The sequence below is a fragment of the Triplophysa rosa genome, linkage group LG16 (assembly GCF_024868665.1).
Source record: "Triplophysa rosa linkage group LG16, Trosa_1v2, whole genome shotgun sequence".
Taxonomy (NCBI): domain Eukaryota; kingdom Metazoa; phylum Chordata; class Actinopteri; order Cypriniformes; family Nemacheilidae; genus Triplophysa; species Triplophysa rosa.
Genome location: NC_079905.1, coordinates 4,051,080 through 4,070,274, shown reverse-complemented (window position 1 = coordinate 4,070,274; position 19,195 = coordinate 4,051,080). Strand labels below are relative to the sequence as shown.

General features: G+C 39.4%; 1 protein-coding gene across 6 annotated transcripts; it reads right to left on the bottom strand.

Moving 5' to 3' along the window:
• Positions 1–1,284: 1,284 nt before the first annotated feature.
• cgnb (cingulin b) lies at positions 1,285–19,042 on the bottom strand. 6 transcript variants are annotated; one of them, XM_057355299.1, is made up of 23 exons: positions 18,880–19,042; positions 18,673–18,739; positions 17,215–17,333; positions 14,536–15,534; positions 13,854–13,954; positions 13,244–13,313; positions 10,318–10,442; positions 10,102–10,225; positions 8,694–8,906; positions 8,206–8,333; positions 7,129–7,155; positions 6,642–6,738; positions 6,308–6,517; positions 6,141–6,230; positions 5,773–6,015; positions 5,474–5,644; positions 5,142–5,303; positions 4,863–4,952; positions 4,144–4,227; positions 3,344–3,462; positions 3,163–3,271; positions 2,870–3,033; positions 1,285–2,492 (listed from the first exon to the last, which is right to left on the bottom strand). In XM_057355299.1, exons 4-23 carry the CDS (start codon positions 15,523–15,525, stop codon positions 2,363–2,365), a joined length of 3,447 nt encoding a protein of 1,148 aa, XP_057211282.1. In that variant the 5' UTR covers positions 15,526–15,534; positions 17,215–17,333; positions 18,673–18,739; positions 18,880–19,042; the 3' UTR covers positions 1,285–2,362. The 6 variants fall into 6 exon arrangements, with proteins under 6 accessions (XP_057211282.1, XP_057211284.1, XP_057211283.1 ...); XM_057355301.1 differs by having other exon boundaries at positions 17,238–17,333; XM_057355300.1 differs by lacking the exon at positions 17,215–17,333.
• Between the last annotated feature and the right edge of the window lie 153 nt (positions 19,043–19,195).

The following is a 19,195-nucleotide window of genomic DNA, read 5'->3' as shown; positions in this document are numbered from 1 at the left end:
GAATTGTGTTTATAGATAATCGTTTTTTAATCGTTTTTTATATCTATAATATGTTCTTTGTATTCTTTTCCTCTAGTAATGTAAATAAATGAACATATTACCATTTATCTCTTGTTTTTCCACCTTAAGAATTAGTTGACAAAAATGCAATGACTAAGAAATTCACAATGTTTTAATTTTGATCGTACCCACCACAACCTGTAGTTCTTGACCTGTAGCATACTACACTACACCTATAGTACTATTTGCTTTGCACATGTAATTCTTTCTGTGATTACCCCTTGTCAAAATAACATGAATGCAGTCGATTGTACAGGACTATCAGGAAGTGATAATCTACAGTGATATAAATAATGCTGTCTTTGTGACCCCATAAATAAGTGTTTTTTGTCTTGCTTCCGTTGTAAGGCAACAGCCCTGATATCATGTTTAATTTATTAGCACAGACATGTAATCTAAAGCAATGCTCTCCGATGACCCAGCAAATGTGTTAAAATAGCATCATATCTGCTTAGAGTTAAAAATACACACAACACAGAAACAACACAACTACTATGAGGTTTTTTATGAAAACAGGAGTCATCTTTGAAAATAATGTGAAAAAAATGTGATGAGGTGTGGATGAAAAAGAGCTGGAGTACGTAGAAAAAAAACAAATGAGGAAGAAGGGGTGAAGGAAAGAAACATTTCTAGTACATTTCTACAACACTGAATTTTGTACTGTCTTTTTGTTATTAATTACTTAATAAATGTTTGAGAAAAAAACATTACTAGAACACTGACTTGTTTACAGCTTCGAAAAAAAATCATATGGTGGAACTTTGCATATCTGAATGTACAGTACTTATTTAAAAACAGTTCAAGCATGCTGGGAAAGAGAGCAATAACATTAGTCAAACACATGAAAAACACGACGAGCTAACACAGACCTTGACTTGAAATGCAAATGTCTGTCATTTGGATGATCGCTGCAGGCTGTTCTTAAACATTTTTAAGGTTAAAAACAGCTGTTATGTAAAAACCTTTTTGGTTATGTAGAACAGAAAGTCTATAAACACAGTTGAAATACATTTTAAAGTTAACAATTCACACTTCATGTTATGAATGTCAATGATAAAAAGTATGTGGGGAAAAAACTAATGACATTTCAAACTCACCACCATAAAACTTCCAGTAATTCCAGTAAGCCATATCTTTAAAAAAAATGGTTTTGTAAATAATGCTAAAAAGCTGCTGAATGATCTTACTGACACTATACAATCATTCGACTTTTATTAAAAAACACAAATATGTGTGCAGAAAAGATAGAGAAGAGGTCTAAAACCAAAATAAGAAAAACTGACATCAGTTTTAAGAATAACAGACTTTATGTAACAAGGCAGTATATAAATCCAATATAGCATAAAGAAATATGTCTTCCAAAACGTTCCTATAAAGAGATAAAAAATACATTTCGTACAGGTTTATTTAGATTCTGGTCAATCTGAATATACATATAAATCTCTCAAAAAGCAGCTTAGGGTTTTTAATAGCAGTTTAAATGTCTGAAAATTTAAGGCAATTTTGATTAATTTCAAAGCCATTACTTCAAAATATTTTCCTTTTTTTGTCTTGGCACAAAAACTAAAGTTGCCATTAATTAAGTGATTTGCATACATTACGACATAATATACAAGTTTTATTCAGAAGTTTAGTTCTGTGGAAGTCCTTCATTATAGTGTGCAAACAAAATTGACAACCCCGTCATCATTTACTGAACACCATTCCAAACTCAGACTTTCTTCTCTGGAACACAAGAGACATTCTTAGGAATGGAAGTGAAGCTGTCAATCAACCTGAAATTTAGTTTAGGCTTTAGAATAAACAAAAAAAATCGAAAAAATTAAAGTACCATTTGTGAATCTGCACCATTTTTTACTTTGTATGTTTATACATTCCACAATGTATGTAATTAAAATCCTTCATAAATGTTCACTACAAACAACTGGAAAATTCAGCAATACAAAAAAAATGAATGACATCTTAAAACAAACATATCATTACACTCATAAACAGAGCAAAAACATAAACAAAAACAATTCTAATGGAGGAAAAAGGTTGACAAATCTTCACAGACTGCTTTTCATCTGTAACACTTTTTGGGGTCTAGCTACTTAACCACTGACCTGTTGTCAGTATCAAAAACAGACATGACACCTGTAGGACAGCCCGCAACAGTTTTTCACCGTTTACATTCATGTTGTGCCGAAATCACTTATGTTTTATCACTCTTTTTAATATAAATAAAGAGCAGCAGTCTTTCATGTCTCTTTCGTCATTTACTAGAAAACAATAATGTGCATCATTTTTTCTCTTTCTGTTGCTAACAGTTGGTGGTCTGGAGTGGTGTTTCAGTCAGGAGAGATGTGATGCTCTTTGACTCCGAGTAACCGTCTTCCTCTTCAGAACTCAGCGTGGACCCCAAAGTTGGGCGTCGGGCCTGGACTTTCCTCCTATCAAACAAATAAACACACACAAACCCAAAGTTAAAGAAAACAGGTATTCATAGATCAAGACTTGAAAGAGCAGAGTCTGGTGTGTGCAGGTGACTGGCTGACGCTGCGAGAGCACCACCTAGTGGGCAACATCACAACCCACCAATAATAATACTTATTTAACAAAACTTTAAAAACAGTGTTGTTGAACCATTTGCAAAATACTTATATCCATATGTACATTTTACAATTTCACCGTTTTCAATATTTAAGATGATTTAGTATAGTTTTACAGGGCTTACCATAGTTTATCACAAAACAAAATCGTATACATTTTAAAACAACATGAGGCTTGGTAAATAAACAATCGTAAGTTTTATGAACGCATCACACACTTAAGCTCGTTCTCCAGCGTGTTCACTTTGGTCTGCAGAACCTCCTGCAGCTCCCGATGCTCCTCGAGCTCTCGCAGAACCTTCCGTCTGATGCCCTCCAGACGCTCCACCTCCCCCTCGCTCTCATCCACCTGACGCTTCAGAGCCTTCACCCGCAGAGACAGCTGAACAGACATACAACAGCTTACATGCATTGGCACACACACGTATTCTCATTTCTATTCTAAAATACATTCAGTGCATTTTTAAGTCACTCATAACCTCTTTGACTTAACGTGAGATGATGTGCTTGCCTGGTCTCTCTGTTCAGCGTGTTGATTTCGCTCCTGGTCCAGGGTTGTGGTCACATCCTTAAGCTTTCTGTCCAATCTCTTCTGAGACGCCAGAATTGTGTTTTTCTCTCTAAATAAACAGCCAACAGATGATGTTGGTTCAGGTATAATGCTATAAGAAATTGCTGGAGTGTATGTGTACCTCTCTTCACTGCACAATCTGTCCTCCAGCTCCTGAACTTTGTTTTCTAACAGCGTGACTCCAGCGGAAGGTCGAGTCTGAGTGCCCAAATCAGCCAAACGAGACTTAAACTCCTTCACCTGAAACAAAGACAGAACATGTGCTGATAATGAGAAATAAATGTAGCAGAAGCATAATAAAGTATTTCAAACATATTCAAGTATATTAATTGATGTATTTAACACACAGAAGTCACTACAGTGGACAGCTATTCAAAGATTTTGATGGCATAGTGGCATATCATCCACTACAAGGGACACTAATGCATCATCCTATACAAAATGTCACCTATAGTGACAAACCATTGTATGTGGAAAATGTGTGAAAATAGCGTTTAACAAAAGCAATAAAAACACATCCAATGCACCATTGTTGTATAGTCTCAAAGGCATCTTCATCCATCTCAAGGTCATGTTCATGTATGTGTGAGTGTGTATTATATGGTTTCAATTTGTGTGTGTGTGTGTTCATGTTTTTATATCCCGGTGGGGACCTAAACCTGAATGCACACCAACACATGGGGACTCGTGTCACCGTGGGGACCAAAATTGAGGTCCCCATGGGCAAAAAAGCTTATAAATTGTACAGAACGATATTTTTTAAAAATCTAAAAATGCAAAAAGTTTTCTATGATCTTTAGGTTTAGGGGTAGGGTTAGGGGATAAAATATACAGTTTGTACAGTATAAAAAACATTACGCCTATGGACTGTCCCCACGGAGATAATAAACCAGACGTGTGTGTGTGTGTGCGTGTGTGTACCTGTCTCTCTAAGGCACTTTTATCCATCTCAAGGTCGTGTCTTGCTGAACGTTCCTGCATCAGTTCAGAGCGGAGCTGATCCACCTGAGATACAAAACACATGAAGCTTAAATTTATATCGCTGCTATGTTACATTACTGTAGCTCAAAATAATATTTATTATCAATATAATAAAAATAATGCAATAAACAGCACAATTAACTAGCAGTTACATTTCTAGAAGTCATGTATGATAGTCACCATGTGCATGTTTCAACATGAAAAAACACCCAAAGACACGAATGCAGTTTTGTTGCTTTTAGTCCATGTCTATTACTGATTTAAAGGTGCTGTGTGTCATTTTTTGGAGGTTCTATTGACAGAGATGCAATATAATATACAAAACTGTGTCTTCAGAGGTGTATAAAGACCTTACATAACGAAGGGGTCCCTTTGCATGGAATTCACCATGTTGTTTCTACAGTAGCCCTAAACGGACAAACTGCTCTACAGAGCGCATTTCGTAAATATGTTATCGCCTTCGGCAAAGAAGTGAAAATGTGACGACATCTTAGTCCTGTGTCAGCCACCATAGTACTTCAAAAGGGAGGGGGGATGGAGTGAGCCATTGGTTGCAATTCGCAACCTCACCACCAGATGCCGCCAAATTTAATACACCGGACCTTTAATGTGTGTGTGTGTGTGTGTGTGTGTGTGTGTGTGTGTGTGTGTGTGCGTACCTGCTCCCGGCTTCGAGTGATGCGTTCATTCATTAAATCTGTTCCACTTCTCTCCTCATCCAGTTCGATCTCTAATGTTTTCACTTTGTCCTGAAACACACACACAAATTACATGAGTGTCCGTTTACATACACCCCGAAACCATCCAAATAAACAGCCCTCGTTTTTTTGACTCTCAATACAACATCCGTTACAGTGCTAAACGTCAGTAGTCAATCTGTCCTGATGAATTTCACAGCCTTGTTCTTTCTTTATATGTTCACACACACACACACACACCTCCATCTGGCGGAGCTCCCTGCTGTGATCTGTGTGTGAGCTTCTCTTGGTCTCCATCTCGCTCTCCAGGTTCTTGAGACGGCTGCTCAGCAGCTCTTTATCCAGCTGAGCGCTGTCTCTCTCCTCGGAGCATGATAACAGATCTTTCTTCAGACGAGACACCTGAGACACAGACAAAGCAATGAGTTCAGCATCATCTATATGAAATCAGTATATTCTTACATCCATGAAAAATTCCTTTAACGCGCTCTCAATGTTTGCAATGAATTTAAAAGCACTGTATAATCTTCTGTTGATCTTCAATGTTGCTGTTGTGTCCGACATGAGCTCACCTCCTCCTGAGTGGTTTTGAGAAGGGCCTGAGATCTCTGTAGCTCGGTTAGTCGGTCTTTACCGAGTCTCTGAGCGTCCAGGAGCTCTCGGCGAGAACGATCTTTGAACTCATCCAACTGAGACTGAAGAACCTGTACAGACTGACGTGAATCTCCCATCATAGTTTCCATCTAATAGAGAGCGAGCATTGCGTTTGTTAATATACAGCATTACTGTTATCACCATTTTTAAATAAAGCTGTGAATTTTACCCCGCAAAGTCAAAAACGACTAGTATCATTATATTTGTGAAGACACACCTCCTTATTGATCTTCTCCAGCGATCGGTCCAGCAGTCTTTTCTGCTCCTCCAGGTCGATCTTGCCGCGTCTCAGAGCTTCTCTCTCTCTCTCCCTCTCCTCCAGCCGCCGGCTGACCTCGTCCTTCTCCTGCCCAAGACGTGACACGATGCGCCGGGACTCCTCCAGCTGGCTCCTCAGGCTACGGTTCTCCTCCTCCAGAACGTCAGAGGAGCTGTCAGGAACACTGGAGTGCAGACGTGTCTGGAGAAGATCAGAGTGTCATAAGCAGACTGAGCAAATGTAAAGAGTTTTACAGATAAATCGCTTGCAATTTGTTCCTTTTTAGATATGATCATCAGTGAGTTTTTGCATGCATGTGCGTTTACTATGCGAGCGATTCGCTCTCTCAAGCGAGCGTTGTCCTCTTGAAGTTCCAGGTTGCTTCCGATATCCTTAGACGACTCAGAAGTGGAGGTCTGCAACAAACAGATGATATGAGTGAGTTTCTTCCTTATTAGAAAATATATTCACCATCATGATTCCTTCCACATACCTGCGACGTCTTCTCCAAAGCTTTCGCGAGTTCTTTGTCTTTCTTTGATTGGTCTTTCAGTCTGTCGATCTCCATCTGTAGTTCCGTTTCTCGCTCCTCATTGGCTCTTGTCACTGATTTGAGCTCCTCCCCCTTTTTCATCATCTCCGCTTTCTGTCTGTCCAGATCTGAACGGGCGTTTTTCAAATCATCTTGGCAGCGCCGCAGCACCTGAAGATTTAAGAAAATGGTTTTGTGCATTGTCATGCATATATTTTTTTAATATAAAATATAAAACTGGATTGCCAGTGGACAAATGCTACAGAAACCGTTTTAACATTTCTATGCATCTAACCTCTGTGAAAGGGTTTGAATCGGTTTCATCTGCTTGTTTTTTGACGGCGTGCAGTTTCTCTTCAAGTTGCTTTTTGTCTTGCTGAGCTTGCAGTAGTCTGTCCAACAAGAGAGACACAAATTAGAACAAACACACAATACTACATCCATCCACTAAACAAATCTGATCAAGTCGTGATTCAGTCTGATTGTTTAATAAGATTTGGCATATTAATAAAAAGATCAAGGACTGTTTCGTTACATTTGTTAAAACAGGCCAGCGCGGAGAGTGAGATTACAGGATTCGTTTCGATTAGTTTTACACAGCTGATTTTGTTTTGTTTTCATCAGACTATACTGTTAAAATTAGGTTAACAGATTCGAATTTAGTGTGTCAGAGTGAGGCAGATATTTGACAGATTTACTTTGATCAATAACAGGTTATTAGTTCAAGTGATTCATTTATGCCCAGGTGACTGTAGACATGTGTCTACAAAACTCAGTCTCACTTCTGAAGTGCGCTGCGCTGCCCTCGCCTGGTGAATGAGAACCGGAAGTAAACGCATGCATCAGAAAAACAACAATTAACATGCAAACAAACACACAACGACCGTATCTGACGGGAGCAAATAAAGCTGTCAACACTGAAATAAACAGTATTTTAGGGAACATGAACACAATTATACCTTTGGGACAAGGTAAAGACATGTTTTTAATGCATCTCATCTCCTATCCTACATCATTTAAAATGAAGTATAATCTCAAAAGTGTGGATTAGATACATGATGTCATTATAACAGGCATATATAACATATATAACATATATATTCTTTCATCTGCAGAACATGAAAAATGATCATTTGAAGAATGTTGGTAACCGAACCATTCACTTGAAATGGTTTTGTGTTCGTGCAATAGAAGATAATGGGTACCGCCGTTGTTCAGTTATCAACATTCTTCAAAATATCTTCTTTTGTGTTCTGCAGATGAAAGAAAGTCATACAGGTTTGAAATGACAAGAGGGTGAGTTTTCATTTTTGGGTGAACTATCTCTTTAAGTTTCAAGAAAATGCGATGCGTGTTGTACATTTTAGTCCAGAGGATCAGACGACAAAAGATTTTAGCAGAACATTCTTTATATAATGAATTGCTTGAGATAACATTGACTGTTAATAATGGGAGTTGGTCACAGGATTGTTTGGGTATGATTACAACTTAGTCATCGAACTCCTTTGACAAATATGGACTTGCACCTTGAAGTGACGTCTTTAGATTTTAAAACGAAAAAAATGATATTTACATCAGAGAGTTTCGATCTGTGACCACCCCCACCCAACTCTTAACCAAAGATCCCAATACAAAAAAACTTATTATTAGCTCCATAATACTTGCTTACACAATCTTTAATAAGCCATTTGTGTTCATTGAAATATTTCCAAAACTCCTATATTTATTGGTATGTGCCATACGTTTTATATATTTGCACTGGTCCCCGGCTGAAAACAAAATCCTTGTTAGGCTTCCACATTGAGCATTGAAATACCAGTGCAATATTACGTGGGTGTTCATAGCCTCTTGCAACTTACTCTTGGTTAGCAGAACTGAACTTATCTTTCCAGTGGTCGCTCTGATCTTTGTAACTCTCCAGCTCCTCCTCCAGAGCCAAGATGGAGGCGTTTACCTTCTCACGTTCTTCCTCGATCTCCAGCTGAGACTGCAGAGATGGTCAGACAGAGAGAGTGAGATAGAGGAGCAGGTGAGGGGAGGAGGTAAAAGTGAAAAACTTTGGATCTGGATCTGATCAAACTAAATGAACTACTCCAAAATCCTGCCTCACTGTCTATTTCACATGAAATATGTTCCTATTAGCTTTGATTTTGTTGCTTTGCACAAAACTTTCAGTAAATCCTTAATGAGCAAAAGTTGTCAAATCCTATATTATGAATGAAATAGTGACATTTAAACTTTAAGACCTGTGGTGACAGATAACTAGAGAAGTCTAGAAAACTAATTTAAACATAAACCTCAGGCCTTTCTCACCCTGGAGGTACCGGTCTGTTTGTGTACACTGTACCTGTGAGACGGTCTCCATGCTCTGACGTAACGCAACCATGTCTTGGCTGTACTGCTCCCTCAGGGCCTCCATCTCTTTATCATGTGACTCCACCTCATCCTTCAGGGCTCCTTTCAGAGCGGTGAGCTCTCGCTCTCTCTGTCTCAGAGTGTCCTCCAGTTTCTGTCTCAGCATCAGAGACTCGGACAGATCTGCCTGCACTGTCATCAAATCCTGCAGAGAGAGAGAGAGACATATAGTGAGATAAAGCAACATGGACAGACAGGCAGACTGACAGACAGAGAAATAACAGATAGACAGACAAAGACATACACAGAGAGAAAGACAGATATACATATAGACTATGGATAGACAGAGACAGATAGTTAGACAGACAGAGAAATAGACAGGTACACAGACAGATAGATGGACAAAGAGATTTACAGAGAGAAAGACTGACAGACAGACGGACGGACAGACGGACAGACAGACGGACTGACAGATAGACAGACAAAGATAGAGAGGTAGACAGAGAAATAGACAGATAGAGGGACAGACAGATAGATAGACGGACAAAAAGATGCACAGGGAGAAAGACAGACAGGCAGACAGACAGATAGAGGGACAGACAGACACAGAGAAATAGACAGACAAACAGACGGACAGACAGACAGACACAGAAATAGACAGACAGAAGGACAGACAGATAGATAGGCAGACCGATAGACGACAGGCAGACGGACAAAAAGATGCACAGGGAGAAAGACAGACAGACAGACACAGATAGAAACAGACAGACAGACAGACACAGATAAACAGACAGACAGACGGACAGACAAAGATAGAGAGGTAGACAGAGAAATAGACAGGCAGACAGGCAGATAGAGGGACAGACAGACAGATGGACAAAGAGATATAAAGAGAGAAAGACAGATAGATAGACAGACCGATAGACGACAGGCAGACGGACAAAAAGATGCACAGAGAGAAAGACAGACGGACAGACACAGATAGAAACAGACAGACAGACACAGATAGAAACAGACAGACAGACAGATAGACAGACAGACACAGATAAACAGACAGACAGACAGACGGACTGACAGATGGACAGACAAAGATAGAGAGACAGACAGACAGACAGACAGATAAACAGACAGACAGACAGACAGACAGAAGGACTGACAGATGGACAGACAAAGATAGAGAGGTAGACAGAGAAATAGACAGACAGACAGATAGAAACAGATAAACAGACAGACAGGGACATAGTAAGGGGCACAAAGAGACTGTGTTCTTTCAGTAGGTGCTGTAGCGATACTGAATTTAAATCTTTCTTAGTTTAACAATAATGAAATAAAACTTTGTTGCCTAAATCGACACTCAAATAAATTCAACACTTCCATATGTCATGCTTTTGCGTTCATACTAGTTGCAATGTGTCCGACTGGGGTGACGTCCTCCTGAGCTCTTCCTGAAGCTGAGCTAACTGATCCTCCTGCTGCCGTAAGCGAGCCTCCGCCTTCTCTCTGTCCATCCTCAGCTCCACCAATCTAAAGACAGAAAGATCATATTAACTCAATTGAAATATCGCATCATTACACATCAAGTTCATACATGACTGTAAGAAAAAGGTCACACTTACTGGTCCTGAACTTCCATCAGTTCTCTTTTGCTCTTGTCCAGCATCTGTTGAAGCTGTGTGTTCTTGTTCAAAGCCTGTTCCAATTCTGTCTTTATATTGCTGTCGGTCACTAGGATCTGAGGACCCTGTGAGACACCAAAAGCCAACAATGATACTTTACTTCAACTATCAACCAAGAATCTTCTACCATTATAGAGCAAGCCCTGAATATAACCTGATCATAAATACAATAGAATAATGGTTTTAACTTTGGCTTTATTTGACTTATAATGACCCATGTTCTGTAGCTTACTAGTATGATCTTAGGGCCATCACTTACTAAGTTTGTCCATGCAAAACTTGTCTAGAGTAGTATATCATGTGTAAAAGTTTGCTGTTGCATGTGCAAAGATACAACAACTAGACTATTGACCTGAATGTTTTTTTTTTAGCAAAAAAACTTAATATTTATGCTTTTAAAACCTTTTGGAATCAGATGAAAACTTACATTGTAAGTGCATATGTATAAACATCTGCACACCATGCAGGAACGTGAAACACAAAACTTTATTTGAAACGTTAAAAAAACATGAACGCACAGCAAATATGCAGCTGTCCTCTCCTCAAATATCTCAGTCTTCTAGAATATCCCTTTCTACACATGTAGATGAGCAACCCCACACTGCTTCATACAACTGCTGTGCCATCATTATAATGACCACACACGGCTGCTATGAGGTCGTTTAAACTGACCTCTTGTTCTTGCGTCTTAACTTGCTGCTTGAATAAAAAAGGAAAGTATTAAGGTCCTCTTCTCCTAGTTACTAAAACATCTGAAAGTAACCTTTAGCACCATGGATAAGACATTATCGTGGTACTTAAATAACGCATTTAATTAACCAAGAGAAATGTAAGCTTTAGCGCAAGTTCTGCCAGGAAGACTCTGATGTTACGTCACCTATTACGTATAGATCCAACCATCATCTAACACTTGGACTATATAAGATCGTTGCTTACTCTTTACGTTCGCACAGTTGATGCCGCCGACATTCGAAAGCGCACAAAGAAAACGTTGTTTAAAAAACAAGAAGTCTACAGCTGAAAAGAATTTCTTCTGTACAGCATTCAAAAAATATACAGCAATGCAAAAAAGAAAAAACAAACAGAAATTAAATTATAATAAAATAGCAAAAAATTTAACTAAAATAAATTACAACGAAAACTAAAAATAAAAAAATAAAAGCCAATTCAAAATATTAATAAAACTATACAACTGAAAACTACAACTACAATAAGTCGGATGAGAGTTACCATGAACTTACGCAAGTAATAAATGCAAGTACGACAGAAGCCACAGTAGTAGTTATAGTAGGTATATTAAATGGTAAATGAATGCAATAATGTTTATAGTATTGTAACTCCTTAACATGCAGGGCCCATGGGAAAGGCGTTGTTTAGCATGTCAGCATTTTTTGGTACCTTTGTTTTATATTATTATTCAATCAACCATCAAAAACTATCCATCAATTGAAAGCTAAAACACTTAACATTCGAACTTGTTTTTGCAATCAGAAATGCTCAAAAATGAGGCGCTTACATAAGAGGTTAAGGTCAAATTTGAAACATGAACATTACGTTACACATACTTGAATGGCATCAGGGTGAGTTAATCATAAGAGCATTTTCATTTTTGCATGAACTATTCCTTTAAACATACAAATCACAAAACAATATGTGGAAAAAAAGGCTATTTTAATAAGCACATTGTCATCACCAAGCATCTTTTCACTGTTTACAAAAAGTAATCACAGTATACCTACACAGAGATCATCAAACATTAAAAGTCTTCAAGTGCCGGGTGAGGTATACCACACGCTACTGCTCTTAATTCACAAGACACAATGTCTCCCAGCAAAATATCGTCCCCAGCAACAGTTTATCACGCATGGACGAGCACTCAGTGGGATATGACACACAGAAGTAAGAGGTCATACAATGAGTCTCCATTACTACTGTAATCTAAACAGACATGCTGAGACCCCCGAGCCGAGGGGAAACCCTCCCTCACCGCTATCCATTTCCAGTTTAACTCAATTATTGATGGATCACAAAGGCTGAGCTCTCGACCACGCGGCCCTAATCAGCTTTCCTTGTTGAGACGACGGTTGCCAAGAGACCGCAGGAAGATATTTCACAGGTTACGCAAACACGCAGGCTCGTGATGCATGTATTAACAAGAGGACAAGATGAATTAACATATAGACACACATACTTTCTCTCTACAAAGAGTCTCACTCTAGCTGTTTGATTCGTTCTCTTTTTAATACATGTTGAGAATTATTTACCATAACTTCAAATCCAACAAGCAACTGGTGGGTTAGTTTCCTGGAAAAGTGCCGACACTGTGGCGTATTCAAATGTCGAGTTTGTACAGAATTCTGACTGGAGGCGGGACTATCGATTTATCGCCCAATGGCAAGCAGAAGCGGTGTTTTGGAAACTACTCATTCATTCAAATGATTACTTTTGAAACTCGTTTGTTGATGCAAGTGGCAAAAAGTGACTTCAGCTTTGAAGTCTGAATACAACTTAGATCTGTATTTACCTGCATGAAGCTTGTCTCATGTTGAAAAACATATATGCATTACCACAAGACTTCTATCGTACAGATCATTTTTCACATCTTTGCATTAGTACAGAATCTTATTTCTTTCTTTAACCAAAAATGTCTTGTTTGACCAAATATTTATTAAAGTTTGTAATTTGTTTCGCCGTTCCGTCTTTCCCTTTCGCTGAAGACACACACATACTCACAATCATGCAAAACCTGGACCAATATGCAAACCATGTACACAGTACACACCCTCTGTGATGTAGTGAACACAGTTGAACTCCACTGAATGTTGGGAAACTGAAACTGATGTATTGAACGTGATCGTGCGCTTACCTTCAAACCACAGAACCTCTCGTGAACGAGGCTCACTTTGCGTTTTATGGCCGTCTCACTCTCAACAGACCTAATGTTGGGAAAAACAAGGATATTGAATTAATGGAAAGAGTAGATTTACATTGTCAGAAGAGAATGTGTCACGAGAAATTAATTTATCGGTACTAATATTTGAAAAACGGACATCTGGGTTAAAGTTTTCCACTATTTTTATTGGATTTGACAGTTGCTCAGCTCCCGTGGCATCATGGGATAGAATAGTGTCGATCCAAGACACACTTACAAATCTAGGCGGAAGCAGTAGACCATCCGGGTATTTCTCGCCTATTGTTTTATGCATAGTGAGGTTTCGGACATACTATAGTATTCAGGATTTATTTTCAGCTACTATATAGTATGAAAGTAGACGATTTTGGACACAGGGCATGACTAGTGCTTTTTCAGATAAGCATCTTGTTGCCAGGGGGCAGTTGCTATGTGGTAACAAAAGTGTTTAAAGTTTTAGCACTTTGCTAAGGAGTTGCTATGGTGTTCTGGGTGGTTGCTAAGGATGGCTTAAGCTTGGACTCCTTTCAATGAACATCAATGAGATTTTATAGTATAATCGTACCCTTCTTTAAGAATGTTGTAAATGGCTTGTTTGGTCTGCGCATCATCTCCATTTGCGATTTCTGTACTCGAAGGCTGGCTCTTTATGAGGTCAGGGGTCACCTGAAAAGACATTGAAAAGATCTATAATTCTAATGGTAAGTTTAAGGGACAGTTCACCCAAAAATAAAAATCGTCATCACTTAGTCACCCTCGAGTTGTTCCAAATCTGTATAAATCTCTGTGTTCATCAGAAAGATGAACATAGAAAGATATGTGGAAGAATGCTTGTAACCAAACAGTTGTTGGTCACCACTGACTACCATAGTAGGAAAAATAATAATGGTAGTCAAAAGTGCCAATGAACTGTTTGCTTTCCTACATTCTTCAAAATATCTTATTTTGTGTTCAACAGAACATATACAGTACATTTATAAAGTGATTTTTCCTACTATGATAGTCAATGGTGGCCAAGAAATGTTTGGTTACAAGCATTCTTCCAAATATCTTTCTCTGTGTTCATCAGAAAAATACATTTATACAGAATTGAGGGTGAGTAAATGAAGACTTTTCATTTTTGGTTGAACTGTTCCTTTAAGCATTGTCATTCTTGGAGACAGAGAGGGGTGAATATAATACCAATTTCTTGCAAGTTTTACCAAAAAAAATAAAGAAACAGAAAAAGCGAGAAGTTCATAACTTACTGGTTTCTTTGGTACAGCAGGTGCCGCCTCCTTAGGAACAAACAGCTTCGGTGATTGGATAAAGGCGGAAGGTTTGGAATTGGGGATGGCGGTCACTTTAGTGACAGATGTTGGCTCTCGCCCCAGACTGCCGGCTAAAGGTTTAGATGAGCTGAGTTTGGGCACTGAAGAGGATGTAATAGGAGCATAGGGATTTATAGTTGGCGAAGTCGGTGGAGGGGGTTGTTCATCATTGGGTTTATTTAGCGCATCCACACTGGGAGACACCCGGTTGTCAAAGCGAGGCCGAGATTGTGCCTCTGAAGTGGGAGCGTCACTAGAACCACCGCCGCCGAACCGGCTGATGAGTTTATTAATGGGAGCCAATGACTTGGTGTCAATAGCTTGTGCTGGTTCTTTATCCAATGATCCATTTAGCCCCGTCCCGTTCAGAATACCACCGATCCCATTCTGCTTGACCTTCCTAAGCCCCGCTTCATTGTAATAATCATAGTCTTTGCTCTCCACCTTTGGAGCTGGTGTAGAAGGGGTGAGACGTTCGGTAGTCCTGGCCTCACCCTCTCCTTGGTTCCCCGCTTGTCCATCACCAGGTGGCCTCTTAAAAGGACTCCCAAATTCCTCATCCGGAGAACTAGCTGTGAGATCTTGGGGAGTTCGAGCACCTTCCCTTAATTCTGGAAACAAGCTGCTGTATGGAGAGGTCCGAGAGACAATTGGGGTCGAGCTCTGGGTCTGTTGGGTCTTCAGCTGTACCCCGTAAGAGTCTCCCTTTTCTCCATCCTGGAGCACCACGTACGGCTGTCCAGAAATTCCTTGCACCCGTACGGCTACTCCATACTTAGAGGGTGAAGAAGTTCCATTGCTGACAACTCCACTGGCCAGTCGACTCCTGTCTGGGAGCCCCCCACCGGCGTCATCCAGATCTTTGATGAAGCGGATCTGGACACCATAGTCCAGAGGGGTCTTCCTGTCTGCTGAGAGTGAACTCATTCTGGCTTTCTGTGATACGAAGACAAAGAATGAATGTGTCATTGCAGTCTGGCATAAATACAAATATTACGTTATATATGAAAGGTCCAGTGCGTGAAATTTAGCGACATCTAGTGGTGAGGTTGAGAATTGCAACCAACGGCTCACTCTACCCCTCCCTTTCAAAGCACAACGGTGGCTGACACAGGATTAAGATGTCGTAACATTTCCGCTTCTTTTTATTGCATTTCTGTCAGTGGATCCTAAAAAAAATTACACACAGCACCTTTCACTAACATAACTAATATACTGTATACATTAAAGGCATATTTCAGAGCCAAAACCTGAGAAAAACAAACCTCAGGTTCACGTGCAGCCGAGGGATAAAGGAAGCTAGACATCAACGTTAATAGCGCTGTCAATATGGATATTTCTCTTAAACAAACGCAACAATTCACTTCAGAAGACCTTTGTTAAGACCACAGAGCCATGTCGAGTAGATCTATGATCGATGGATGCACATTTTGGAGCTTCAAAAAATTTGAAGCGCATTCACTTCCATTCTACCGCTTGGAAGCATAATGATATGTGGTGGTGTTATAAATTTCGACTGCATTATTCTTCAAGAAGAAAGTCATATTCAGTTAGGATGCCTTGAGGGTGAGTAAGACATGGGGACATTTTGTTTTGCCTCTGAAATATCCCTTTAAGATTATTTTAGCACTAGCTGGATTGTTTGGGGGCATCTAACTGAAGAACACATAAAAGTGTAAAATGAGGGTTAAAAGTACACATGAGGGTTGAGGAGGCACAACATGAGATACAAGATCAGTGTACATGTATATTATTATAATATAAATTATAAACTTTGCTATAAATATTATTTGAGGCTGAGCTGGGTATTAATTTGTCAAACCAACTTGTTTTTAAACAACTTGCCTGGATTCTATTGCCTTCAAACTTATGACTATATCAGACAAACAAAAATGAACAAAATGCAAGCAACACGGTATGTTCCATTAAAGATTTCATTCATGCCAAGCTCTCTTATTTCTCAATACAGCGGCACATTTACGCAAATGGTATGTGAAGCAGTTTTGTATGTAATACAGCTATACGATATCAGCCGCGGTATCGAGAGTCTTCTACATTTGAAAAGATAGATATATTATTTGTTTGAGACAAACAGGTGTGCTCGCTGGTAGGAGCAGGTTCTAGCACATTCCACCCTGCTTCCGGTCTTCCCATTTTCCTGGAACACAGTTCCAGGTCACAAGAGCGCTACTTTTAGCTGCAAAGACAACATTCTTAACATGACAACAGAGCACTATGCAACGCATATGACAAATTTTTGATCAAAGACGTGGCACTTAATCTTGATGGTGCACCGAGCGGTGTATTGTTGCTTACACTGTTGTACAAAACCAGTGATGCAGAAAACATCCACAGCTATGCCGAGTATCGTCTAAAGCTTAAATTCCCTGTTTTTCTTCACTCTCACACACGGTGTGTATCACTTGAGTCCTAAAGGCCATTTTATCTGCAATTATTGCATGAATCAAGAAAAGTATTGGGTGTGTTATAAGTACCATGTTTCTTCCTATGTTAACACAACATGCACCAGTGTAGCCTCACGGGCAAAAATCCTGAAATTACTGAAAGAAACTAACACAACGGTCCATAAACATCAGACTCGGATCAATGAATAACCTGGAGTAACGGGGTCTGGTTACATTATAACTGTCAGCGTCCCCTTTGAAGCATTAGGTCCGATTAGCTACTCAAAGTTAGTCATTGTCTTCCTCCCATACACCAGATTCCAGGCATTCCTGCAAAAACGGAACCCACCATGTGATTTCTCACTAGTTACAGGAGCGTATTGAGTATAGGAAAGCATACATTGTCTGATTAAATATGCATATGTGTACTTATGACTTGACCTAAGTTTGTTGATGAGATAAAGTGCAAATAACACATCTAACATCATCAAAGGAGGTCTCCTTCAAAATGTGGGCCTTAGCTCGAGTTCACTTTTGTGCATGTGCGAGTTCTTCAATTATCGCTCATTTGTACAATTCCCTATAGCTAACTATTTCAAAGGAATGCTGAGCACTGGGTCTGACCCGGCATCAGACAGTCTGTGGGTTCAGAGAGGAATGTTACGAGACAGGATCAACAGCTCTCTGTGCCATATTTTTCCTTTCACTGCACATGCACATGGGTTATTAAGATACACTAGATTTACCTGTAATATAGTGTAATTAAAAGGATTAAGTTATGTTAACATTTACTAACCACGTGCCAATCCAATTTGATAAGAATGCACTCTGTAAAAAGATGTTTTAGGATTATAATAACTCATGCACTGACCTTCCCCAGTTGCACATGTAAGATATGGAAATAAGTGACCATTGACTTAACACGAAAAATCTCAAAATAGCCCAAAAAGTGCCTGTAGGATATAGAAATGTCTCTACACAGATGTATAATTTACTAAGACAGTCGGATACATATTTTGTTAACAACTTATTATGTATTATGTGACAGATGTTGGCTCATGTTGGCTTATTATATATTGTATGCACAATATTTGACTTTTTTAGGAAGAGAGCATATTTGTGCTAACCAGAAGCAATAGATCATTCTCACATGAGAATGTTTGACTTTTTGTGCAATTGACAATAACACTACAGTGTGTTCCAGTCGGAGTGTTGGAAATAACCAAGAGCTAAATATTAAATTACACTGACACTGGCACTTTTTCAGTAGCTCTCATTGTCCTTACGTTTCACTGTTTACGAAGAGAGAAACTGCAGGATGAAACTTTTCCAAGCCGTGACATTGCTGTTCAAATTGCGTCACACCCACCCCGCGAGTCAGTCAGTATCGGTAGGAACAAAACCAGTTGCATGTTATGCTACTTTTAATGTTGATGTTACATTTACGATAAGCTGAATATTGCTTAACTTTTTTTATCAGTTGTGTAATCCACTTGTTATGTTGAAATAGATGCATGTCATTTTTTGTTTGGATAGTTAGAAAAGCAACTTGCCGTGTATGAATATAATTACAACAACATGCCCTATTGTTTAACTATGATAATGATATCGTTCTTCCGGCGCAAACATCAAAGCAGAATCTGGATAAATAATGACTTTCTCATACAACCTGGATCACGGCATCTTTCTTCCTGCCCGTCCACTAGACACAAAGCAACAGGTGTTTCTCTGCCTCGCTAAGAGAAACACAGGCGTAAATAAGAAGCCATGTGTGATACCAGATTAAAGAACTCAAAAGCTGGACGCGAACCCAGCGCTAAGAGCAAAAAAAGCAAGACAAGACCGCTGTGAAAAGAACGGCTCTCCTTACGCTTACCTGTTTAGTGAAAGCGTCCGTAATACCGGGTAACTTTAACGAGGGTCAAAGCAATTTTGAAACCTTTTCTTGGTTTGGTCTCAATTAAAAACTCCTTTGAGAGCAGGGATGGACAGCCCACGCCAAACTGTCAGTGCGAAACAACCTGTTGCCTATGCGTCAATCGGCCCGCCCCTGCTGGACGCTCATTGGCCGGGCAGTTGTTTCAAGGCCAACAGATGGGAATTGGTCATTGGCCGAGATCCAACGTCAATCTAATGCGAAAAATGTAGGACATCATTTTGAAACTAGATTACAATGTTTATTGGAGGTAAAC

Excerpts from the sequence above, each read along its gene's own strand:
- cgnb (XM_057355299.1), bottom strand. The coding sequence starts at position 15,525 with ATGAGTTCACTCTCAGCAGACAGGAAGACCCCTCTGGACTATGGTGTC. Across the intron at positions 13,314-13,853 it reads TACAACATTCTTAAAGAAGG|GTCTGTTGAGAGTGAGACGG; the intron begins GTACGATTATAC and ends TCCCAACATTAG. Across the intron at positions 3,034-3,162 it reads ACGCTGAACAGAGAGACCAG|CTGTCTCTGCGGGTGAAGGC; the intron begins GCAAGCACATCA and ends ATGTCTGTTCAG.